General features: G+C 36.1%; 1 protein-coding gene across 2 annotated transcripts; it reads left to right on the top strand.

Moving 5' to 3' along the window:
- Positions 1-229: 229 nt before the first annotated feature.
- LOC106768859 (DNA polymerase I, thermostable) lies at positions 230-27084 on the top strand. Of its 2 annotated transcripts, XM_014654220.2 has the most exons (15): positions 230-450; positions 554-764; positions 1912-1991; positions 3141-3179; positions 3343-3361; positions 10460-10513; positions 12930-13057; positions 13131-13199; positions 16301-16386; positions 17120-17229; positions 23492-23542; positions 25769-25827; positions 26065-26109; positions 26227-26301; positions 26661-27084. In XM_014654220.2, the coding sequence occupies exons 1-15, from the start codon at positions 298-300 to the stop codon at positions 26778-26780; spliced, it is 1299 nt and encodes a 432-aa protein (XP_014509706.1). In that variant the 5' UTR covers positions 230-297; the 3' UTR covers positions 26781-27084. The 2 variants fall into 2 exon arrangements, with proteins under 2 accessions (XP_014509706.1, XP_014509707.1); XM_014654221.2 differs by lacking the exon at positions 10460-10513.

The following is a 27084-nucleotide window of genomic DNA, read 5'->3' as shown; positions in this document are numbered from 1 at the left end:
ATTACACCCATTTTCATTTCCTCCTCAAGACATTCACCCGTCCCCTTTTCTGGTTAAAATTTCCAAAAGGCTAAGATGGAGTGCAGGAAGAAATTTGAAGGGTGCAGGAAGATATTCCCAAAGAAGGAGTGTGCAAAAAAACAATAATGGGCCTCTCGTTCAGCCCAACCCAAAATTGATTTAGACACAGCCCAGCTCAAGGTTCATTCTCTTTTCTATTTCTCTGGCAGTGTGGCTCTCCCTCTCCATGTGGTGCCTTGCTTCTACTTCAATGCAATAGAACACGGAAATTCTCAAATGGCGTGCTGTTACAAGTACCACTATTTGTTTCTTCACTCTCATTCCCTGTGGAGAAAGCTTCCACTCCCTTACAACAACACCACCAGGACATTCTCTCGCAATATTCGAATCTCCACTCTGCTTCATTCTTCTGGCGCGCTACAGTCGAAGGTAAAGAAATTATTAGTATTTGATGCTGCACTGTACCGTTTCTTGTCGCTGTTGAAATCTCTCTTTCTCTTTCTCTCTCCCTCACTCTGAGTTTCCACATTAGGGCTATTGCAGTGCTTTTACAGATTCACCAGAAGCTGTTCCTGCAACTTCGCCAAAGTTGGTTCCTGAAGCTGCATTTGGAACCGGTCAAGCGCTGCCGTTAGGTTCAGCTGCCAAAGCCGAACGTGTGAAGAACGCCAATCCTTTAAATAGCAGAGTTATGATCATTGACGGTACTTCGATTATTCACCGGGCATACTACAAACTTTTAGGCAAGTTTCCTTTTCTTTGCTCGTTTTTGTTGATGCATAATTGCACTGTTCACTAACGGCATAAAACTATCAAGAAAGAAATCAAGAAGAATCTTTGATGGCATAGGAACACACCATTTATAATGAATTTTATAATTTAGTCCAAAAAAGCTAATTTATCAGCACAGTGTATACCTTCTATGAAAATATACTTGAATATCCAAGAATTCTTACATAACAAAGACGAATAAGTTTCTTACCAAAACCTCCTACATCCAGCCACCTGAGAATGTTCCATGGCCGAACGCCATTATCTGGGCATATAAATATGCACTCTAAAAAATGATGAGAAACTTCCAATATATTCACCTCTAGTACCTCTAAACCTAGCACAAACAACATTATCTGGACACCAACAACCTACTCCATCCATGTTCACTTTAACTCAACCTATATCGAGAAATCTCCAAAGAACTGCCAAAGAACTTGTATAGTAGTTGTTCCTCTCCCTGGCATAGTGTTCTTGTCAAAAAAATTCAGAACCAATAATCCTTTATATCATTGTGCATATGTTTGCTGGAAGAGTTACTGGTCAAACTTAATAATTCTTTTATATGTTTGCTGGAACAGTTTTATCAGAGCACTACAGACTAGATAAAATCAATAAGCTGAGTTGAATTCAAACAATGCATATCAGAAAAAATCTTCTGCAGCCAAAAGACCAAAGATAAACTACAGTATCACACTAAAAAAATAGATGGTGAATTGATTCTTCATTTGTTTTGTGTAGAGAACACATGGAACACAAAACATCTCCTGTGTACTGAATTTCCTTATCATCTGGCAGCCTCTAAGCAAAAGCTTCCATAAAATCATACCATAAAATACTTTTACAATAATTAGTTAAAGTCATTCAAATAATAATTTGTGATTAGTTTACACTGCAAAAGAAATTACACTGAGACATGGAAATTAAACTCTTTAAAATATGTCATGCGTTTGATAAAACTTGTGCATTTATGTGTATGTTCTGATATAGATAAAATTTACAGCTGTTTTGGTTTCCTGTTATTTGCCGTGTTTTTCTTTTTGTAAATTAATCTGTCTTTTTTTTTTTGGAGTAAACTGAGTGTAACCATTGTTGTTAATCTTTTTCATGGTGTGATAGCAAAGTTGCACCATGGTCATCTAGCACATGCTGATGGAAATGGAGATTGGGTCTTAACAATATTTACGGCTCTATCGCTTGTAAGTTATCTGCATAGACATATATGTGGATGTTTGACATTTATTTTCTCATTTTAATCAGTAAATTCATAAGCTTTTTATGCTCCTAGCAAAATTTTTTTGTCATCTTGGTAGGAAACTATAAATATATAACAGTGGATACTAATTTCAGTGACCATTTAAAAATATAATGATTAGGGCAGACATTAAGTAATATGTAAGGCTTTAGTTCCAGGGAGTTTGTTATAATTAATTCTTGGAATTAAATTTTACAAGACTGTAGACATATATTGAGATTTTTTTCGTGTTTTTGTTATTTTCAGTGAGAACCAGTAGTTTCTCTTTCACTAATCACTATATGCTCACATGGAGTAGTGATTATCAAAGCTTTGGAATAAATTATTTTGTTATTGAAGTTGGTGAATCATGAGTCTTTAAACCAAATCATAAAATCTTAACGTCAATAATAAATTGCAATCTGTGAAATAAAGTAATACAGAATTTTGAAAGAAAAATGATAATCATGATAGACTTGTAGGTTTATTCCAAACCAAATATGTTAAATAAAATTTAAGATAGTTTGGAGAGCAATTAGAAAAGTTAAGGGTATTGGCTTGAAGTCACTTTGAATAAGCTGATCAGTGTTTTTAGAGTAAAAGATTAAGCTCTTAAGTTAAATTATTAGGTTTTTATATAAATACGATTTTCATCAAAGTATATCTATGAGTATAATCTTATTATAATATCTTACATTCTAATATTATTTTCTACTGACTGACATTATGGATTCACTATAATATGAACACCTTTATAATATAATCACTTGTCTAATTAAATATCCTTTTTTATGTATCGGCAAGTTCAAACATGCAGACTTGTAAGAGCTATAATTTAACTTTTCTGTGGTATTTTTCACTTTTCCTCTTGATTAGTCTTAGAGACTTAATTTTATTTTGTATTGAAGAAGCTTTGTTGTGCACTTTTCTTAATGCACTATGGAGAAGAATAGTGCAGATTGTTGGAACTGAGCCACAACCTTTTTTGTTACTTTTAATTGACAAACATGTATATTATGATTTTAATTGTGGTTGATTACACACATTATTTTCATCTTGTGCAATTGATGTGTTGTTTTAAACTTGTAGTCATTATTTGTTATTGTTCTTGCAGATAATTGATGTTCTGGAATTTATCCCCTCTCATGTGGTGGTAAGTTTTGTCCATCTTGTATTTATGTATGTGCTGAAGCATGTATTTCCCTAAACATTTTCATTATTGGTATCTTTTTCTCTATTATTTCGATCTTATTCTTTCTTCTCATGTTTATAATCAGTTAAACTTATGGCTATTGTTTGGTTTCTTTTACCCGCAGGTAGTGTTTGACCATGATGGTGAGTTATAAAATACATCCTCTATATTTGCCAGCATGATCTTTTGTTTTCCTCTTTTATATCCTTCATGCTAGTTAGTAGAAATTTAGCTTTTCTTTGACCATTGATATACTTCATTTTGTACTATTTTACTTTTTTTAAGTATAAAGCATGGTATTGATAATTGATACTCAATTCTGAATTATATTTTTGGTGCAGCTCTTTGCTGTGCTCCTTATATTATGATTGCGATAGTATTGGTTCCCATGACTGAATTTGGATTGTTGTATTTACCATACAAACAAAGAAATAGAAAGGCAAATTAGGAAGGCCCAAAATGTGTATGAGAGGAGAAAGTGGAAGCCCAAAATTGGACAAGCCTTGAACAATAACTCTTGGAATTGAGAAATTTAATCATCTTGCACAGCAGGTCTTGTCGGGGACGATCTTACAAAATATGAAGACATCAGTGATGGTAGGGGAACAACAAGGAAGATGGCGAAGTCGAGACTCATGATAGTTCGCATTCCACCTCACAAAGCATGAGTCGCAAATTGTCATGCAATTTCAGGGGACGCAACCTGACAATTCTTGTTTTTAGGGGTTTGATCCTTATGGTTGGATAGTTAGAGCTGAACAATATTTCAAACTGAATATGGTGCATGATGATGAGAAGTTGGACGCGGTGGCTATTGCCTTGGAGGATAAGGTTTTAAGTTGGTACTAGTGATGGGAAGAACAAAGTCCAAAGATGAATTGGCAGGAATTTAAGGGGGCTTTGATTGAACACTTTCAAATTGGGTTAGTGCAAAACCCATTTGGTCAATTGTTCATGAAGTATAGGGAGAGGTTTGAAAGGGAATTTGCTCCGTTGAAGGAAGAAAGAATTATGCTGAAGGGTATTTTTCTCAATGGGTTGAAAGAAGAGATACAAGTTGAATTGAAGCTATAGCCTACTGGGTCATCGAGGAATTGATGGATAAAGCATTATTGTTAGAAGAAAAAAATGCCTTACGTAAAGGTGGGCTGGTGGGTATAATGAAGAAAGGAGGGTAGAAACCTTTAATGAGGCATGCAAGAGGCTTTAGTCGATTGGAGAAGGAAGGAAGTGAAGAGGGCACAAGCACTAGAGTGAATGAAAATGATTGTATTGAAAGAAGGATAATGGGGGGAGGAAGATTATCATAGGCGGAGCTACATGATAGATGTAAGAAGGGATCATGTTTTGAATGTGGAGAAACGTGGGGAGAAGATCATGTGTGCAAATTGAAACATTATCAATTTGTGTTAGTGGAGGATATGGAAGGTGAGGAGTCGTAAGTTAGTGAAAGAGAGGAAGAAAATGGGGGCACTCTTACTGCCAAGATATTGTAGATTTCATGGAAAAGTAAAGAAGGGTTGACCTTTAATTGGTCTTTCAAGGTAATGGGGATAATCGGAGGAACTGAGGTATTGGTTTTACTGGACTATGAAGCTTTTGCTAACTTCATTTCAAGAAAATTATTTCAGTAGCTCAAATTAGAAGTAAATGATACAAGGGAGTTTGAGGTTGAAATAGGAACATGAGATAAAGTGGTGAATAAAGGAATGTGTAAACAATTGGAATTGGTGGTTCAAGGGATTTTAATTATGCAACAATTCTATATTATGGAATTGGGAGGAATTGATTTAGTGTTAGGGATGGAGTGGCTAGCAAGCTTGGGAAACGTGAAAGCTAATTTTTGGAACTTATTGCTGAGTTAGGGACAAAAAGGGGAGAAAAAGATGAAGGGTGATCCTACCCTTTGTAAATCACAAGCTTCATGGAAGGAAACAGTGAAGGGTCTAAACAATGAAGGGGAGGGATATATGTTAGCATACCATTCACCCATAGGCAATGTGCCTAACAAAGATACTCTCATTGATGATCTAGCCGCTATTTTAGCATAATTTGAGGATATATTCAGTACACCCACTGAATTACCTCCCAAGAGAGCTTGTGATCATGCCATTACTCTCAAGGAAGGTACAAATCCTCCCAACATACGACCTTATACATACCCCTATTACTAAAGGAACGAGATTGAGAAGTTTGTGAAGGAAATGATGACTGCAGAAATTATAAGGCCTAGTAACTACCCTTGTAATAGCCTAGTGATTCTAGTTAGAAAGAAAGTTGGGGGATGACAGTTTTGTGTGGGTTATTGAGCCTTAACCAAATACCAGATAAATTTCCTATATCAGTAATAGATGAACTTTTGGATGAATGAGGAGGGACTCAAGGGTTTTTGAAGTTGGACTTGAAAGATGTTATGAAAACAACTTTTAGAACTCATGAAGGCCGCTATGAATTTCTTGTCATTCCCTTTGGGCTTACTGATGCCCTATCCACGTTCTAAGCCCTTATGAATCAAGTTCTGATGCCTTGTTTTAGGAATTTTGCTTTAGTTGTTTTTTTATGACATTCTGATGTTTAGCAAGAATATGAATGGACATTGTGAGCATTTGAGAAATGTCTTGACTACTTTGAGAAGGCATTGGTTAGTAGTGAACAGGAAGAAGTGCTCTTTTGGAAAGCCAAGTCTTGAATACGGGACACATCATCTCGGGTCAAGGGGTTGCGGCTGTGATGGGAACCTCCTTAGCTAGGTTGGGCCAAAGCTAGAAGGATGCAATGGAGATGGACCCTTGAAGATATATGGTGCGGAAATGTAGTGGATCATCAAGGATAGGGGCTCGAAATGCGGAAGTTATGGTGTTTGTGAGGCTAGAAGCTCACAACCATATGGTGTTTAAATGGTGGTTGTGTGGTGTTTGAAAGCTCTAAGAGAGGTTAGGCCAACTCTAAGAGGAAGGTGAGTAGAGGGGCCTCATGGGTTCCTCTAGTCTTGATCTAAGATGAATAGTATGACCAAAATTGGGCAACATAACATTACTCAATATCAAAGATGATTACAAAAGAGGAGACGCCTCGATATATAGGCAAGGGTGTCTCCTAAAAACCCTAAAAGCATGATCTCCCACCTTTGCACTCATTGGCCAAAAAGGAGACCCTCTAAGGAGTGGACAAGTGTCCACAAATCCTCTCCAATGAGGGGAGGACATGTGGCCACTCATAAAGTACAATCCTCTCCATTCCTAGAGCGTCATGTGGCCACTACTAAAGCTAAATCTTTTCCAATGGAAGCATGACACATGGCACATACTTTCCACATGGTTTGGATGTCTAGCTTAAGAAAAAACAAAACCCTATACTAATTAGGTCTTAATACAAGCCTTAAATCAAATAAATGAAAAAGGTCTTGGAGAGTAGGAGCATCTTTGAAGCTTTTATTTGTCTTGTGTTGGATGTATGTGTTTGAAAGACTATCCATTCTAACACAAGATTCAACTTTTAGGTATATGTCATCATACCCTCCCTTTTGAAAAGGATTTGTCCTCAAATTTTCATGTTCGATTAGGAACCCAGAATTGAAAAGAGAAAGAAGAGTAATATTCTTTATGGTATAGACTGAAAAGAACACAAAAAATAGGAGAGCACTCTCTCCTCCAAGGGTTTCCCCTTCATAAAGAGCTAAAGCTCAATCTACAAAATTGCCAAAAGTCCCCTACATACCAAAACTCTCCAACTATATTAAGGAAACCTCACTCACCCTAACAACCTAACCAACAACTACTTCATAATTTGTTTCCTTGTATCATACACACATTATATCGTATAATTACACGCTGCTGCAGAACAACCTTGTCCTCAAGGTTTGAATAGTAAAGCTTGTTCCCATGGCTCATTTCCATTAATCTATTATCATAGGAAGGGAACCCATTGGCTACTGCCCTCCAATTCAGGTCTGGAGGCTTGGGTGGTGGTCAATATGAGAGAATTGTTGACTCCTTCTATTCCGTTAATGATAAGAACTGCTTCTTTTCTAGGATTCCCATGAACCATCTGATTGTTCTATAGTGCTTCCTGACTTGGTGACCTCTTACATGGGCTTGAATTTTTAACAATTTTTTGACAAATGATCAAGAATTATTTTCTCTTCTTCCAACCCTGAGACTTTTTCTGTATTTGTATATCAGAAGCACTGGCTAAACCCTCTCCTTTTCCTAAGTTGTTCATCCTAGAAGTTAAAAAGGAAAGAGCTTGTTGATCTGACCATCCAAATTCATCATCATCATCATCATCATCATGTTGAGCTAACTGTTTCCTCGTAAATGACTGCATTCTGCATACTTGATGTATTTGATCAGTAGCTTGTGTAGCATTCTGCACAACATTGAGAGAATCCTTAAGGCAGATAACATTTGGTATATCCCCATAAAGCACAAGTATCGCAGTTTGCTCTGAAACTGTTTGCACTACTTCCATTCATGAAGTTTCTTTCTTACCATCTTTACCTTCCTCCATTGTGAGTAATTCAAGATGGCTCTGAAACTTGGAGGTTGTCATGGTAGAACTTGTGTTGGAGATCCCCCAATCAAGCATGACAACACTTCAAGTTTCTTCCCCTCTTACCATAAAAATATTTCTTATTTATAGGGATGATAATTTTTCTCTTCCTGAGATTTGTACCCAGATTGGGTCGTACTCTTGATTCAGGCCATGGACAAATTTAAAGATTCTTCCTCTTTCCATGGCTGCTACATGTGTGGCAATATATATTTTACACATCTTTATTATTTGGTACTGATCTAATTCAATCCGAAGTCTATTTAGGTTTCTATGATATTCTGATATGGAAAGGGAGTCTTATTTTGTATTAAATATCCTGCTTTCAATGTCATAGCATGCAGCAAAATCCTTTTTTAATGAAAAAGTACTCTATAAATCATCCCATATCTTTTTGATAGAATAATGAAACATAATTTTGACTTATCTCAAGAATCATGGAATGCCACACCCAAGTCATAATTAGTGAATCTTCATTGTCCTGAATTGGAAAATGAGTGTCGTCTGGTCTTGGCCCTCCTCTGTCTATGTGATCTAGTCTTGAACGCCCCTTGAGAATCCTTCGAATGTACTGGCTCGATTGTAAAAAATTCCGACCATCCAACCGATAGGCACCGACCACATTTGAAAGATCATTAGGACCCAAAAGAATAATTTTTACTTCAGACATCACTTGGAACACAATCAGGTGTCTCTGGAGACCCTATCTGAGATGACGACGACGTGTTTCCTATATCAAGAAAAGGAGCATAACTTAAAACTCAAATCTACTCAAGTCTAGGCCAAATGGGACGTCATCAACCCTTGGAACAAACTTAGGAGGCTTTGGGATCCCTTTTTTTGACGGCGACAACGAATGGGTCTCGTCGGACTTTGGCGCACCTTTCTGCTCTATCAACGACCCTAATTGGCTACGTTGGCAGCTGCAGTGGCCGGACAACAGTGGCGGTGGCTACTGTTGTAGCGGAAACGGAGCTCCCAAGATTGGGAGCCATAGTACCATCTTGCGAAAGAGAATGACAATTATTATTCATTCATGTCTATTACATTCTTCTTACTTCTATTTGTAACAATCTAATTTTCTAAAAATGGAAAATAAAGAAAATATATACTGAAAATAAACCAGAAGATGCTTTAAATATTTTTTCTAATTAGGAAAATGCTATAAATATTTTTTCTAATTAGGAAGATTTTCCTCTAATTATAACAGAGACGTTATAACAACAGCCCTAGATGAAGTCTCACTCATGATGCATGAAAGAAATGAAATGTTAGACATGCTAAAAGACCATCTATGCAGGCCCAGAATAGGATGAAGCAACAGGCTGACAACCAGCAAAGGGGCTAGCAGCGTGTGGAGAGATAGGTACTGGGTTATATGGGAGAGGGTGGTCTCTGGGAGAGGGTTGGCTGGTTGTTGGGAGAACAAACCAGAACTCTGGGCTGGTCTTGTACGAGAAGAGAGTGTTGCTAAACTTCTCTGTTTGGGAATATTGAAATAATACACAGAATTTTCTTTTCACGTTCCTTTCACTGTTTTATTGGTCCCCTATCAATATTAAAAAATATGGACTGCTATACAATAAAGATGCTGGGAGGCAAAACATGGATTGAAATATAGGATATTACAATGGGCATAATGGATGCATCACTAATTAGGAGATGTGGTTGTGGAGGAAACAGAAAAGTGGGACATACACAAAATTCTGGTACTGTTTGTGTGATCTTTAACGCAGGAGATTTGTCCCGTTAGGTGTGCTTTTTCAAATGGTTCCTCCATAAAAAAATTGGATTCATACTACAACAATATCTTATCAAGTTAATGTCTTAATGAGAAGTTTTAAAAAAAGATTAAATTCATGCATATCTTTTTACTCTGAATTGCAGACTGGCCCTAAAGGAATCAATTTGTCACAATATTCAGCCTTGTAGTGTCCTCCGTCAGCATATTGGTTTTCTACTGCCATTCCTTTTATATGATGTTTAATGATTTCCTGTTGGCTAAAAGATCGCTGTGCTGCACACCTCACTAAAACATGGAATGTACATTTATTCTGATGCTCTATTTCTGTTGGACTACGTTGCAGTACATGCTAAAGTATTAGGCATTTGTTTTAAAAATAATAGGAACTTTGTGGTGAAAAAAGTTAATGGAGTTGAATGCTTTTATGCTATTGTAATATTTGGGTTCATTCTTTTTTGCATCTTATCTTGTAGTAAAGCATTCATATCAGGTTTACCTTAATCATAAGATGAAGAGACAAATATAACTGAAATATAGGTAGTTTGATGTCTAATCCTTAGCATTTTAGGAAGCAGCATCCTTTAGTTTCGCTAGAAACTGTAGAGGAAGGAACATTTCTGTACCTGGAAAGTATAAATAGATAAGATTAAATTACTGTTTGCTGCATGAATTCCTCCAAATTATTGCTCTTGTACTCTAGAATGTTGTATTTAAATTGAACTTGTCATGATCTGTGAAGATGGTAGCATAGGAAGAATACTATGTTCAGTCAAGTACATATTGCTTCTAGTTCTAGAAGCTGTTGATGTTCTGGTGGTATCTGGGGATATTTAGAAACACATCATTTTGCGTCTCCTTCCTAGCAGCTAACTTGCATTCTCAGGTTCATTGGCTTGTAAAGCCACTCTCAAATATATTTTTAATAGAGAAAACCTTCTCATTTCAGGACTTCCTTTTGGTCATACTTATAATTCATCAAAAGAAAGTTTTACTGCAAAAGGTATGTTTGTTTTCGAGTTTAAATATTTGCATAAAATTGGCATATGCGAACGATATCAGAATTTGAACCTCATTCTTCTTTGGTTATATATGGGCACAGGTGGAGTGATGTGGCTATTTTTTTTTTTTTCCCATGCATCTTTTATTACATTATTTGACTTACTCAAATAAAGTGTACTTTTACTTTGTTTTCTCACCCTTAGTAATACTCCTCTTGCTCCTGGCTCTATGTATATGTACCCTTTGATATTTATATGTCTAGGTTTCATTTAGATATATATATATATATATATATATATATATATATATATATATATATATATATATATATATCTGTGTTGTGAATCATGTCCATAACATTATTAGACTAAAGGAAAGAGTCAAGCTTCAAGGTCCTTAGATTAGACCACTGGCTTGTTTAGCCTGAAGGCAGAATCAAAGCCAGAAGGAATTATAGATAAAAGCACTTCTAAGTTCTACTCCCCTCAAATTTAGATCGAAGAAATGATAGGTCTGCCTATAACCCTATCAGCTCGAGAGCAAGAAAAGAAGAAGGGATGACTACTTAGACTACTTAATCGATAGAGCCCAAAACGATTATTGGATCGACAAACTCCAATAGGTGGATGGAATGAGTCCCCTAAGCCTAATCCAATTCCACATACCTATATATCACACCTGTGCATTGAGATTGTTCAAAAGACAGACTTGTCCCTTTCCCGACTCCTGCATTTAGATTGCTTCTTACTCTTAGTGGTGGTTTACGGTTTTATGCTAACAACTCATAGGTACAAATGCTAACCACCTACATTAAATACCTATTCTAACAACTACCTATATTTAATACATATTCTAATACTCCCCCTCAATCTGGAATATACAAACTCTATAAATTCTATTTGAGGTTCTTGTAAGGATTTTGTTAACACATATGGAAGTTGATCATTGGATCCGACAAACTTTATAAATTTCCTTGGAACAACAACTTTTTCTGAATCTCTGTGTTTACTCCTAGATTGGAAGTAATGTGAAGAGCAGATTGATTATCACAATTTATCTTCATTGAATTTTACAAAAGTTTAATTGTTGGAGGAATTATTTTATCCACATAAGTGCAAGGATGTCATTATCTTATACTCAGCTTCAATAGTTTGTACAACGTTTTGTTTCTTGCTCTTCCAAGAGATAGTATTTTTCTTTCAAAGAAGACACAATATCCTGTAGTTGAGTGTCTGCCCATAAGAGAAGCATCCCAATAGCAAGAGACTTGGGTATTTCCTTTATCTTCATACCTAAAGCCTTTTTGAGATATCTAAGAATATGGATAACAACATTCCAATAATAAATACCAGGATTCTGCATGAACTAACTCATAACTCCTACTACAAAAGACAAATCTAGTCTAGTAATGGTAAGATAAATAAGTTTTCCAACAAATCTTCTATATCTTTCTTGGTCAGAGAAAGCTTCTCTTTGTTCTACCATTAATTTCTAATTTGAATAGTCAGGATAATCCACTGTTTTATGATCAATCACGCTCGTCTCTTTTAGGATGTTAAAAGCATATTTCCTTTGACAAATTGCAACTCATTCCTTTGATTCAACTACTTCTATGCCCAAGAAATATTTGAGACTACCAAAATCCATTGTTTGAAAATGATTACATAGGTGTTCCTTTAACTGAGATAATATAGCAACATTATTTCTAGTAATCACTATATCTTCAATATATACCATTAAGTATAAATTTTCCAGGGGAGGTGTGATAATAGAAAATACAATGATTTACCTCATTGCATTTCAATCCAAATGTTTGAACAATGTGGCTGAATTTTCCAAAACAAGCAAGTGAAAATTGCTTAAGATCATAGAAAGAGCAACACAATTTACAAACCGGACTAGACTCCCCTTGAGCTCATAGGTAGAATTGCTAACCACCTATAGTAAATACGTATTCTAACAACTACCTATGTTTAATACATATTCTAATATAGGCAATGTAAATTCCTTTCTTCTTTACGCACCCTCTCTACAATGCATCTCTTGGCACCTTACTTTTCACATTTTCCATATCAATAAAGGTCATGTGTAAAAGTCTTCCTTGACTGTTCTGTCATCTTTATATTCCTTTCTCAAGCTTCATTTGAGAACCATTATATCTATATACTTATAATTGTGGGTTGTAATATTGTGGTTCTGCATTGCCTTGATATTCTATTATGGTAATAATTGTCTCATGTTGATTCGTGGGGCTTCAATTCAAATCATGGGATAGTTAATATATGTTTTACTGTGTTTTTAGAATGTCTAACTGATTAATTTACCTTTTTAAGTGAGATTTTCCTTTATTCTTTGACCAATTCTCTAAAGCTTTAAAATTTTATTTGTTCTTAATTGCATGTACTCTTTATTTCAAGGTCAGAATTTTCGGCACAATCTATACCCTGCATACAAGAGCAACCGTCCTCCAACTCCTGATACCATTGTTCAGGGACTTCAGTACTTAAAAGCATCCATCAAGGCTATGTCCATAAAAGTCATCGAGGTTAGTAGATGAGTTCCTATTGCTTACAGATTAAAGGTGTAATACAATTGATACAAAATTCATTCAATGATAGGTTCCAGGTGTAGAAGCAGATGATGTGATTGGAACGTTAGCCTTAAGAAGTGTTAATGCTGGGTACAAGGTGATCTCCCTAATGATTTTTTATTTTGAACACTACTCTGATTCACATTTCTGATTTTTGACAAAATAGTGTTCCCTTTGACCAAATGACGTACAATTATAGTTCTCTTTAACACTTCTTTTGGAACACAAGAAGGAAAGTTGCATGGTAAGAATGCTAGGAAAGTTAATTTTGAAGGTTGTTAGGAACAAATGATTTAGCAGATAAAGTGGCAAAAAATGAAGTGAACCCCTCATTAGTGACACAAGGAGCAATCTCCTTATCTACCCTCGAGTATCATTTTGAGCTCCATCCTGTCGAGCTCCATGCTGCTGAGCTTCCATGCTGTTGGATTGATATGCTGCCAGGTGGATTGGAGACCAAGCTTCTATGCTGTGGGCTACTATGATGTCTGCTGGGCTGCTATGTTATCGGGCTTCTATGATGTCGTGCTTCCATCTTCTCTATGCGTGAGCCACAAGGCATAGTTAGAAGCATGCCATGCAATGTCCATGATTAGTGGCTCGCTAAGTGATGGGCTAGGTTTTATTGTTTTTGGGTGACCTTTGGTTGCCACAATTTCAGTACAATCAACCATTAAGTAGTGGGATTATTATTAGCTTAGGGGAATGCAATTACAATTAATGATCTTTTGTAATTCTGATGGTTAAAGCTTCTATATAAGCTGAACCATTTTTATCAATGAAATAAAAAGTTAGAGTTTTTATTAAAAAAATATTAGTTTATTTCTTTTATCTTAGTAAGAGTGATTCTTCTAAGTTCTTGAGTGATTCAAGAACTTCTTGGCTATTTCAAAGGACTTTCCCATCCTTTGTGTGGTGCCTCTTTTGGAAAGAGTGATTGTTTACTTCCACCTTTCATATTCACTTCTTGCCCTTTTCTTCACAGAATTCGGAAATCTAATTATGTCCAAATTTCATGCTTATTAGCATTCCAATCTAGATAGATCCATAGAACGAATCCACCCCTCTAGATTCATGTCAAATTTGGACTTGCTTTAAAGCTCCCATAATCAATTTATGGTCCACTATAGTCAATTACGGTGTTTTGAATTGGTAACAACATTTGTACTAAGTTTGAAATAAAGCAGGTGCAAACTTGTAATTCGTTAAAGTTATCACTTTCTTTTCTTATCTTTTTAATTAAACCAAACACACGTTTACAGTTGTAATTTCTTCCCTTTTCTACTGTATTACACTGCAACCAAACAACCTCAAATTCCACTCATTTCTCGTTTATTTGTCTTCTTTTCTTTTCTCCCATCCAAAGGCGGAGAGAGGCTATTTGCAAAACATCTATAGGTACTATAACCATTTCTATGTAGTTAATTGTCATTGTTGTTAAGATGTCACATGAATTAGGTATATGGTCAAAATATTCCAGATATATTACTTTGGTAATCTTTCATCCGTGAGCTAGCTTTGGGTTGAATTAAAGCTAATATATTCTCCATTCTGTTTTGGCATTACAGCCTATCTAGTCTTGAGGTTGGGACACTATAGGCGTCTGTAACCCTTGTGCTCTAAATTCATGGGCCTGTCAAGATCCCATGACTATATACGTGGCCAAGAATACATGGTGACGAGCAATCCTTATACCTTGAGTTAGAGTTTTGGGCTTAATTAAGCACAATTCATTCTTTATTCTGGTAAAGGGTGGAGCTATGTTGCTACAAAAATCCAAACACTTAAATTCCTTGTCTTATATGAGAAGTTTTTTTATGCATAAGACAAAAAGAATATATGAAGATGATAAAAGAATTATCAAAATTTAGTTAATTTTTCAATTTTTATTTCAGAAATCTCAATAAACATAGATTATGTCCTTTTTTACGTAAAAAATTACAATATTATAGTAATGTAAAGAGATTTATGTAAAGAGGAAAACTTAACCAATATTATTACAGTACATGGTGTTATGTTGAAATTTTATGGCTCAAACTGTTTTGGATTATAAGTTGGTGATTTTCTCACATATACGTGTATTAGTGGGGGACAAAAGGGATGAAATGGATAAGTTTTAATTCGGAATCTAGTGGATTGGATCAAAATAATAATTCATTAATCTATTTTGATTTGTTAAAAGTTCATTTGAAAAATTCCATCCATCTTGATGCACTTTTTAAAAAATCCCATTTATCTATTAACCATTTTTCCATGGATGGATCTTTGCCAAAGTTAACTTGATATCCTAATTAAAGTTGGTTTAAATTTGGTCTGGTTGATTTTTACTAAAAGATGTCTCAATCAAAGCACGTTAAAAGGTGACTGAACAAAAGATGCTTTATAGCTGGCTTGTATTTTGTTCATGGGTTTTGGTTTAGTCCCCCCATCAGTTTTGCTTATCTTTTTTTATTTTTTCTTTATTTTTAATAATATTTTCATGTGATGACAAATTATATATGTATCTTTAAGTGTTAATAGCGGAGATGTCAAGGACCATAATGATGCCTAGTGTTGAAATAAAAGAAAGAAAAACATAGGATGAATCCCTAATGTGTATTGAGCACATAGATTTATGCATTTATAAATAGAAAAATATAAAGAGATGTGCCCAAGCCCGTTACATCTAACACCTACGAGTTCTATAAAAAAAATGAATGGTTTCAGAAAGAAAAAGTAGTGGTATGGAAGCTTGGGTAGAAGAAGGTTAAAAATTTTCAGCTGTGCGATTGAATTTCTTTTCACTAACTTCCTGTGGTTTGACAATTGAAGATTTTTGTTGTCCTCTGTTGCCAATTGCCTCTCCCTGGTAGCAATTATCATTTATTATAAGTGATTATCATTTATTATAAGTGAAAGTATCATTGATTTTCCATTCTTGTTTGATATGTATATTTATTAGTCTGCTGATGGTATTGAAGTTATTGATGTTCATTTTAGCCTTGTCGAGCTAATTATATTTGGGGTTGATGAGACTTGATGGAATTTTTGATTTCTAATCTTCTTGGATGGGCAATAGCACTTTCTTTTAAAGTTATGATGGGGTAATTGTACTTGAACAAAGTTTTAAATACCTTGATATTAATGTTTGCGTTGTGGAAATGGCTCCAATGACATTGCTAAGTCACCACTACTGATATTATTTTATCTTGATGATAGGTACGAGTTGTCTCCCCCGATAAAGACTTTTTTCAGATATTGTCTCCTTCATTACGGCTCCTTCGAATTGCTCCACGTGGTGATCAGTTAGTATCTGGCTTAATCTCTGTTTTTTTGTGCTTCTAATCATCCAATGCAATAATTGATAGCACTCTTTTCGGACTTTAATACAATGAGAACCGTCTGATAACCATTCTCTGCTTACCCTTTTATATGTGGAAATTGATATTACCAGAGCAAAATTATTGATAACAAATGGATCCATTTTCTACATTTAGAACTCCCTGGTTTTGCACTTTTGATAGAGTGGCAATGTAAATATTATGCTAGCTCATGTTTCCCTTTCTCTTGATATTGCTTCTTGAATACTGCATGGACTTTACTTTTTTTTTTTTTTTTGTAAACTAATAGTGAAAAACCTATATTAAATGGAATAGTATTTTCATTTCTAATTGTACCGTAGGAATGTAATGCCAACCCATGTTGCTCTCTCTTTCTCTCTCTCTCTCTCTCTCTCTCTCTCTCTCTCTCTCTCTCTCTCTCTCTCTCTCTCTCTCTCTCTCTCAATATTGCTTTTTGAGTATTGCATGAACTTATAATCATAAACTAATGATGAAAAACCCTATATTACATGCAACATAATCAGTGTTGAATGCTTAATAACAATTCAATAATATGCTTCGTAAATCAAATCAAAACATAGTGGAACAAGGCTACCACAGTTTTTTAAAATTTTATAGCCTTGTAATCTGTGTAGTTATTATGGTTGCAATTTACAATGTAGTTTATTATGTTTTACTGTTTCTTTTTTTTCAACAGGATGGTATCATTTGGTGTCGAGGATTTTGCAAATAGATACGGAGGCTTGAAACCATCCCAGTTCGCAGATATGATTGCACTTTCTGGGGATAGATCTGATAATATTCCAGGTTATTTTTTGCTCCTCTATTTGTAAGGTCATTTTTCCAAATCAAGAGGAACAAAATAGATCAGGTGTACACATATGAAATCAGTATGTATTAATTAGGGCCTGTTAGAATTAGGATTGTAAGGAGTGTTAGTTCTTTAGTTGTACTAGTATTGATTTATATTATCAGTATAAAAATGGTATTAGGTCAGTGATTTATTGTCATATCTTTGTAATATCACAATCCCTTTAGTAAAATTTATTCTCCGTTTATCTTTTATCTTTTTGTGATGTCCCACACCATCATAGTAAAGAGAAAAATGTGCTGAAGATGTGATCTGATTAGGTTGATTTTAAAAGGGATATTTGTTGCCTTAGTTATCTTGTAAATCTGATTATAAATAGATTAGTTTGTTTATGCCCACAACACCCAGTTCCTGTATGCCTACATGATATTAGATTAGGGTTCAATCCCCTGTTGCACAGAACAGTACTGCAAATACTTCCAGCTACCGAACAGGAGCCGTATTGTCTGCATTTTGCTCGTGCATTACTTTTTGTTTTAGCTTGTTCCTGTATTTGGGAGCCCTAGTTGAGGAGTTGGTTCAACATTAGGATATTTGATGGACTTCTTTAATCAAGAAGTCAGTAACCCAAAACAATACACACAGGACAGACCCTTTCTACTGAATTTCCTCTTCTTATTCAAAGAAAAACAAGAATACTATTGTGTAGTAATCACCCCTAAGGAAGCCCGATCTCCCTCCACTGGACTAAGTTCCAGTCAACAAACAATTTACCGATCTCCTAATGCCGCCCTTTACAACTAACACCTTATTTATACTCCCTTTTCCCTCTAACTAACTTCTAACATAAACTCTCTTGTTTCCCGCCTTTATTTTTCTTCACATATACTTTTATTCTCCTATCAATACCCCCTTCCATCTCAGCAACTTTGTCCTCAAGGTTGAAATTTGGAAAGTGCTGCCAAATTATCATCTCCACTTCCCAGGTTGCTCCTTCCACTCCTCCCTATTTAGGTTGCTCCTTGCACTCCTGTCCTGAAGTTTCTTTCCTACCATCTTTACCTTTCACCATTGTAAGTAATATAAGATGGCTAATTAATAAAGATTCTGCAAGCAACCTGGAAATTCCAGATCTGCAGGTTTTATAACCTCAATAATTTCAAAAATGGACTTGTAACAGTCCTAGTGGATACACCCCTGGACACCTCGATCACAGCTAGGTCACTTCTAGTCAATACTTCTTTAATCCCAGGCCTCAACAATTCTTCTCCTTTCTTCTCTATTTTGACATATACCCACCACAACCTACCACTCTATCCTCATTAAAAACAGTAGCTTTACTGGAAAATGGGTTGTTACTGGGCCTAATAATGCCCAAGCCCAACATCTCCTGGACCTGCTTCTCTATTTCAGCCTTCATTAAGTAAGTAGGGATACTTATAGGGTCACCTGTTCACTTGTTTAGTGCCTTTAATGGTTATTTGGTGGTCCACTCTTCTGACAAGAGGAAGTCCTTGTGGCCCCTCAAACTCCCCAAAAACCTTCTCCAGATTCTCCTCCGGTATTAATTCCTCTGCTCTTGAATTTTCCTTTGCAATTTCATATTTACTCAGACCCCACACCATTGCCAGTGTCTCGATCTCGGTTTCCTTCTGCAACACTTCAGGGGTAATCATTTTCCTCATTAATGTGTTGTCCCCACTTATCACTACCTCAGCATCTTTCGGCCCATACTTCAACGTCATCTTCCAATCCACCCTAATCTCCCCCAATTTCGCCAGCCACTCAACTCCCAACACTACATCAACTACTCCTAACTCAAAAAGATAAAAGTTCTCTCTCTGATATCCACTCCCTCCAGTGTCAAGGACAAACCCACGCAACATCCTTGTGTCTCCTTTCTCTGGCCATCCCCCAAACATATCCGATACGGTGCCATCTTGTCTTTATCTAACCTCAGCGCTTCGACCAAGCGCGTCGAAATGAAATTTGACTCGCCCCGCTGTCGATCAACATTGCGATTTTCTGGTCCCGAATCCAACCAAGCAACTTCATGGTGTTGGGTTGTGTTACCCCTCCAGCTGAATAGACCGACAATTCCATGCAAAGCTGCTTCGCCTCCTCTCTTGTCTCCGCCTCTTCCTCGTCGTCATCCGCCCCCATGATCAGTACCTTTAAACTTCTCTCCTTACAATGATGGCTTAGGCTATAAGGACCCCCATGGTGGAAACAACGACCCTCTTCTCTCCTCTTTAGGTATCCCGGATATGGTAGCTTTTGCACTCCGTGACTCGGCCTGCCTCCGTTTGCATTGCTTTCTACTTTTGAATCGATGGTCCTAGTCGTCACTTCTTTCTTTGGACTGAGACCTCCGCCGCTACTCCCATGCCCCTTCGATGACTGCAATAGGTCTCCGTTCTTGCTACTGTGCCTGCACTGGCCGCATATTTTCCCCACGTCGATCCTCCTTTCGTCACCCCACCACTGTCGGACATCCTCGCCACTAATCTCGATTGCTCCACGTCACGTGCCCTTTCCATCGCGGTTAACAGATCGCGTAGATCGTAATGTCTAATGAGATCCCTCAGTCCTTCTTCTAATCTAGCAAAGAAATACCCAAGCAGTTGCTCCTCCGTCACGCCCACCGCTTGAGCCACCAGGACCTCGAATTCCTACACATATTCCTTCACTGCTCCTCTCTGTCGCACCACCGCCAATTTTTCGAAGATTGTTCCCCGATGTCTACCTCAAAACCTCCTGACCATCGCCTCCGTCAATGTCGCCCAGGTAGGATTCTTCACCTTCTTCCTCAAAAAGCGGAACCAGCTTCCCCATCCATACAAATGTACACCAACTTCATCTTCTCCCTTTCTGTCACATTTTGTAATTCGAAGAATTTCTCCGCCCTCGTGATCCATCCCATCAGATTGATCCCTTCGAAAATGGGTAATTCCACTCTCTTCATCCAACTCTTTTGAACGTCACGTTCTTCCTCCGATTTTTCCTCTGATTCATCCTCCTCCGTATCCCGACCTCCATTAACCGAACGACTGCCTTCAGAACTCCTCGCCTGGTTCCCTCTTCTCCCACGGTCGTGATTCACGTTTAGAGCCATTCCCCTCATCTCCACTCGAATTTCCTCCAACGTTGTTTCCATGGCATCGAATCTTCCCTCCAATGCACTCACCTTATTCCACATCTCATCTCTCCTTCGATCTGGAGCAGGTCGGACCAATATTGATGGACTTCTTTAATCAAGAAGTCAGTAACCCAAAACAATACACACAGAACAAACCCTCTCTATTGAATTTCCTCTTATTCAAAGAAAAACAAGAATACAATTGTGTAGTAATCACCCCTAAGGAAGCCCGATCTCCCTCCACTAGACTAAATTCCAGTCCACAAACAATTTACCAATCTCCTAATGCCGCCCTTTACAACTAACACCTTATTTATACTCCCCTTTCCCTCTAACTAACTTCTAACATAAACTCTCTGTTTCACACCTTTATTTTTCCTCACATATTCTTTTATTCTCCTATCAATATTACTATTTACTCACATGTATTAATGACATATCTCATTGTTCTTGGGTTATCCTGATGAAAAATCACTGATATATTTTCTTTTTTTCAAAGTTTTTAATGTCAAATAACTACTCATTTTGGGTCACCCATTAAAATTTTATGCACTAATAATATATTAGAATATTTGTCTTGCCAATTTCAGTCTTTTTTGAAATCGTAGTGCATCCTTCATCAAATTTCCTGTTCTCACACCACAATAGAATGGTGTCGTTGAACTCAACCGTCACCTAGTTGAAATAGCTTTGGCCCTCTTTCACTATAATGTTCCCCTTCGCTTCTAGGGTGACGAAGCATGTTCTTAATGCAATATAGGTCACATGCTTTTGGTTGTCCTAAATAGTTAGTTGGACATACTTTATTTTGTATCTACAACAGGACTTGTATATTGCCCCTCTCTATTTCTTTGGTTGTATCTGATTTGCTCATTATCTTACTCTAGGTAAAGACAAATTCTCTGCCAAGTCTCTTAAAGTTTTTCTTGGTTATTCTCATCCTCAGAAAGGATATCATTGCTTTTGTTTGTCCACAACATGAATGGTATCTTGTGCTGATGTTACATTCATTAAGTCTACTCCATTCTTCTTGGATACTATTGTCAATAATGCTCCTTGGTTGAACCTGTTGTTTTGACTCCTTCCACTATCACTAATCGACCTCTACTAATTGTCTATCATTACAACATCCACCAGTGGTTGCAACTACCAATGCCCCAACACCATCTTTTTCTCCAAACGACCCTCCAATCACATCTCTTTTCAAGAGCTTCCCATTGTCCTGAGAAGGTATTCGCCATTATCCTAATCTAAATATGCTTGTATAGCTTAGTGTCAATGAGTACCTCCTTCCTTTCTCCTTTATATCCTCTTTAGATTATGTGTTTATTCCTAATTCTATAGGTGAAGCTATTTGATCCCCTCCATTAGATTAGATGGATACTTTAAAGACTAGTGGCACATGGCACATGGGTGTATACAGTGAAGGTTGGTGATGTTGACCACTTGGTTTTCTTCATTTTTCATCTGGCTGATACATTTATTCGGTGGTGTATGTTGATGACATCATTATTACTAGTGAAGATTCTTAGGGTATAGTTGAATATAAGATTAATTTCCCTTGTGTGGAATATATACATAGGATCTTTTATTTATAATAGAAGAAATATGGGCTAAGCCCAAAATGCAAATAAGAAATAATAATAATCTAACTATAGATAAAAGATAAATATATAATATATCTAGCACTCTCCCTCAAACTGGAGCATACAAATTGTATGTACCAAACTTGGAACAAATAAACTCAATCCGAGGACCCCTTAATGATTTGGTCAAGCGAGTTGATTATTTGACCCAACAAACTCAGTACATATTTCTTTAATCAACAACTTTTCACGAATAAAATGACAATTAATTTTTATATGTTTAGTCCTCTCATGAAACACCGGATGTGATGCAATGTGGAGAGCAGCTTGAATATCACAATACATCTTCATAATATGGATGTCACAGAAGTTAAGTTCTTGAAGGAATTGTTTCACTCATTTCCCAACAAAATTATGCTTTGGATATCCCCATAGCAATTGGTATGCTTGAGTGTTGTCCCAATGACATCCCGATGCATTAAACATCTTCCAAGTTAGGGGGGAGCTTTGGAAGAATTCAAAATATATTGTAGACCTGTTGAATGGCTCAATTGCCTCAGTCACTGGATTCAATGTTGCATTTGTAGTTGGTGTACTAAGGCAATTCCTCAATGGCCCTTGTGATAGTCATTTGAATTCTGTCATGTGCATCCTCCATCACATCAAGAACGCACCAGATTGCAGAATATTATACAAGAAAATAGAGAGAATATTGTGTATTGGCTGCAACTGTTGCTCTGAGATATGATTTGACAGACAAAGGTATCTATATGAACTGATTAGGTTGAATGCAAATAGGGATATAAGATATTTAGCAGATATGTAGCGATGTTATTCTATTACCTTAATTATCCTATTCACATGATTATAAATAGATCAGTGTGCGTATGCCCTTAACACTTTTCCTTTACCACCATGTCTGTGGCATCTTTTAAAGTATATCTTTACCTAGATGTTACTCACTATAATTATAGTATATCTTAATAAAAATTATTTGATGCGGCTCGCTCATAATTAGTTGATAATGTCGTAATATACCCTTTTCTAACCTTGATGTGAAGGAAAAGAAACGAATTCCTAAAATTGGGGTTTCATAAATGTAGAAAAACTGGTCAGCAGGTGCTGTAATTTAAAAGGAAAACAAACAGAATTCTGCGATTTGGTTTACCATGCTATTTTTTGGGCACATATGAATTCCATGTTTTGATTTTTTATGGAACCGGAATGAGAATTGATTACTGGAATGATAATTCTTTTTGGAAAGATTAATTTGGTCAGCAAGCAATTTATTTTTATTATATGTAATTATGGTGTTATGAGTTTATAACTAATTATATTAGAAAAAGAAGAACCATTAATTGATTATACTGTAGAAGGAATCCCATCTCGACTGGCCATTCTCATTTGTATCCTTAGGATTGGAAACATGATTATTTGTATTTTTATAGCCAAACTTATGAATCATAATTCCCATGGGATAGGGACAAGTTAAATAAGCTTGTGGAATTTTGACAAAATTATTTATAAATGCAGGTGTTAATGGAATTGGAGATGTTCATGCTGTGCAATTACTCAATCGATTTGGTGAGGTCTTATTAACTTTCTCTTCTTTTATCCATAAGGTTAAATTGTCTGAGGATTCTCATTTAGTGTTTTATTAGCTTAAACAATCTATATTGTTGCAGATGTAACAGTGTTTTCTTTTACTTGACAATTAAACTGTAAAATAATTCTAGAAGGCTTGATTGATCTCTCTTATAATCTTCTATTTATAAGAATAAATTAATATAAGAGTACATGATAAATAGGATAACCCTAGACACAATATAATCATAATAAATAGGATAACTCTTGACACAATATAATGATGATAAATATAGTAAATATCCTAACACTCCCCCTCAAGTTGGAGCATACAAATTGTATGTACTAAGCTTAGAACAAATGAACTTAATTTGAGGATTCCTTAATGACTTGGTCAATATATCTGCGAGTTGATCGTTTGACCCAATAAACTCAGTACATATTTCTTTAGTCAACAACTTTTCACGAACAAAATGACAATCAATTTCTATATGTTTAGTCCTCTCGTGAAACACTGGATTTGATGCAATGTGGAGAGCAGCGTGATTGTCGCAATACATCTGCATAGTATGGATGTCACAAAATTTAAGCTCTTTAATTTTAGTATGGAATTGTTTCACCCATATAAGTTCACATGTTAGTGATGCCATTGCCCTATACTCCGCTTCAGTTGTTGATCGAGCTAATACATTTTGTTTTTTACTTTTCCATGAAATAATGTTTTCTCCCAGAAAAACACAATATCCTGTAGTAGATCGTCTATCAATAGGCGAATCTGCCCAATTCGCATCATAATATCCAGAGACCTTAATGCTTCCTTTTTCTTCGTATAACAATCCTTGCTAGGGAGCCTTTTTTATATACCATAGAATGTGATTGAGAACATTCCAATGGTCAACACATGGAGCCTGCATGAACTGACTAATCACGCCAACTACAAAGGATAGATTTGGCGTTATAATAGTGTGATAAATTAGTTTTCCAACCAACCTCCTATACCTCTTTGGATTGGAGAATAATTCACTTTCTGATCTTAATTTTTGGTTTGGGTCCATGAGATTGTCTAATAGTCTGCAATCAATCATGTTTGTTTCTTGTAATATATCAAGAGCATACTTCCTTTGGGAGATTACAACTCCATCTTTTTATTGCGCTACTTCAATGCCTAAGAAGTATTTGAGACTTCCAAGATTCTTGGTTTGAAAATGTCTACACAAGTACTCTTTCAGTTGAGATATTTCAACCGCATCATTTCCTGTAATGACAATATCATCAACTTGTACTATTAAGTAAACACATTTCCCAAGAGAAGAATTACAGTAAAAAACCGAATGGTCTGCATCACTACTTTTTAGCCAAAATTTTTGAACAATGGAACTAAAATTTCCAAACCAAACACATGGTGATTGCTTGAGGCCATATAGAGATCGATGCAGTTTGCATACCATACTAGACTCCCCTTGAGCAATCAATCCTGGAGGTCGCTCCATATAAAATTCTTCCTCAAGATCACCATGTAGGAAGGCATTCTTGATATCCAATTGATGAAGTGGCCAGTGACGAATGGCTGTCATGGCAAAGAAGAGGCGAATAGTAGTCATCTAGCTATAGGAGATAAAGTGTCACAATATTCAAGACCATAAACTTGGGTGTAACCTTTTGCAACAAGCCGGACTTTGAGCTGATCAATTTCACCATGAGGGCGACTTTAACTGCATACATCTGCAACCCAGTGCCTTTTTGCCCAGGGGAAGGGGCACCAGCTCCCAAGTATTACTGTGGTCAAGAGCCTGCATTTCTACAATCATAGCTTGTCACCATCCAAGATGATCAAGTGCTTCTTTCACATTCTTGGGTATAACACTAAGGATAAAAGAGAAAATTAGGAGGGTGATAATCGATGATAACTAAGAAAATTATAAATGATATGAGAGTTTCGAGTGAAGCGAGTACTTCTCAGGGTAATAGGCCATGCTGAATCCTAACACTTTTAATTGTTTTCCCCTTTGAGTGATGTTCTTGTTCTATCTATAGATTGTTTTAAAAATTATTGAATAACTTTTATAATGGGTACACGGTTTACATGTTATAATATAGTAGTCCACATAATTTAACTTTGAACACACCCACTTGTAAAAGATTTTTCTTTGTAGTTTTTTGATCTTGTACCTTGTATATTTTTAATCCATATATGGTTGTAATATATCTCTTCACCTATATGAACAGGCACATTGGAGAGGTTGTTGGAATCTGCTGATCAAATTAAAGAGGATCGCATTAGAAAGGTTTTCCTTACTGATATTATGCTTCGTGTGCAAGTTTGCTCACATGATTAATAAAATGTTCTCATTGAAAAATTTATGTCTGGTTCAACATGAATAGTGAGGTTTACTGTTGCATTTACCATCTGAATGTATTTGGTCCTCTTCTCTAAAAGATAGTATGATTTTACCTTTCAAATCTAGTGTTATTCTTCCCCGCCAACACTAATATTGGTCTCACATTTGCCATTTTCCTTCTAGGCGTTGATTGAAAATGCTGAGCAGGCCCTCTTAAGCAAGGAACTGGCAAGCATCTCAGTCTCTTGATTTATCTCTGGAGCTTCACCTTTACTTTTTTTTAGCATCTATTTGTCCTGTTATCTACAGTTTTTTCTCATTCGTCAGTACCTTAAATTATCACAGGCCTTGTTGCGGTCTGATCTTCCATTGTACATGGTACCATTTGCTGTAGAAGATCTCTCGTTCAATAAACCAGAGGTTTGGGGATTGAAGGCAGTTTAAGTTTCCAAATTGTATCGTTTTAGTTAGTTATTAGCTTGATTTTTCTAGTCCAGTTATAGATTTGTTTTAAAGCTCATTTATCAGTACCAAGTTTTTATGCTATAATCTTACCCACGTTGGTCATAAACGGGTTGGTCGTTGCCATTAATGCAATGAAGATTGTGATAAGCAGCAGCAAAAAAGCTTATGATAGTAATTTGATTTCTTCCGTCCTAGATGGGGGGAAATCTTGTGATCAAATCATATTTCAGTTATCAATTTAAATACAAAATTATATCAGTAGTATAATTTTTGGAATGTTTTTTTTTTAACTCAATGAAAATATTCGTGTACAGGACAATGGTAGTAGATTCAACAGCCTATTAACAGCGATTAGTGCTTACGCAGAAGGGTTTTCAGCTGATCCCCTCATCAGGAGAGCAGTTCATTTGTGGAGAAAGTTGGAGTCAAGATGAAATTCAGAGTCGTTAGGTTTTCTTGTACAAAGGGGATTTGTTTTTAGAACATTTCAATACTTGAGCACGATTACACAACATGAGGGTATTAAAGTGTATACAGAAAGCAGAGTAAGTTCTTGTTACCTATGTATTCCTTCGATCTTATAACTATTTGTAATTTAGATGTAATTTGGCACGCAAGTATATATTTTTGTTCGAGGTAAAAATGATATAAGTGGGCATTAGGTAGAGCAGGAAGAAGTGTGAGAAGGATGCTAATGTAATTTTTTGTTCAGTTAAAATGGATTTAAATTCAGTTTTA

Source organism: Vigna radiata, chromosome 7 (genome assembly GCF_000741045.1).
Source record: "Vigna radiata var. radiata cultivar VC1973A chromosome 7, Vradiata_ver6, whole genome shotgun sequence".
Classification (NCBI taxonomy): Eukaryota; Viridiplantae; Streptophyta; class Magnoliopsida; order Fabales; family Fabaceae; genus Vigna; species Vigna radiata.
The sequence above is the reverse complement of the archived record's forward strand: the minus strand, read 5'-3'. Positions and strand labels throughout refer to the sequence as shown.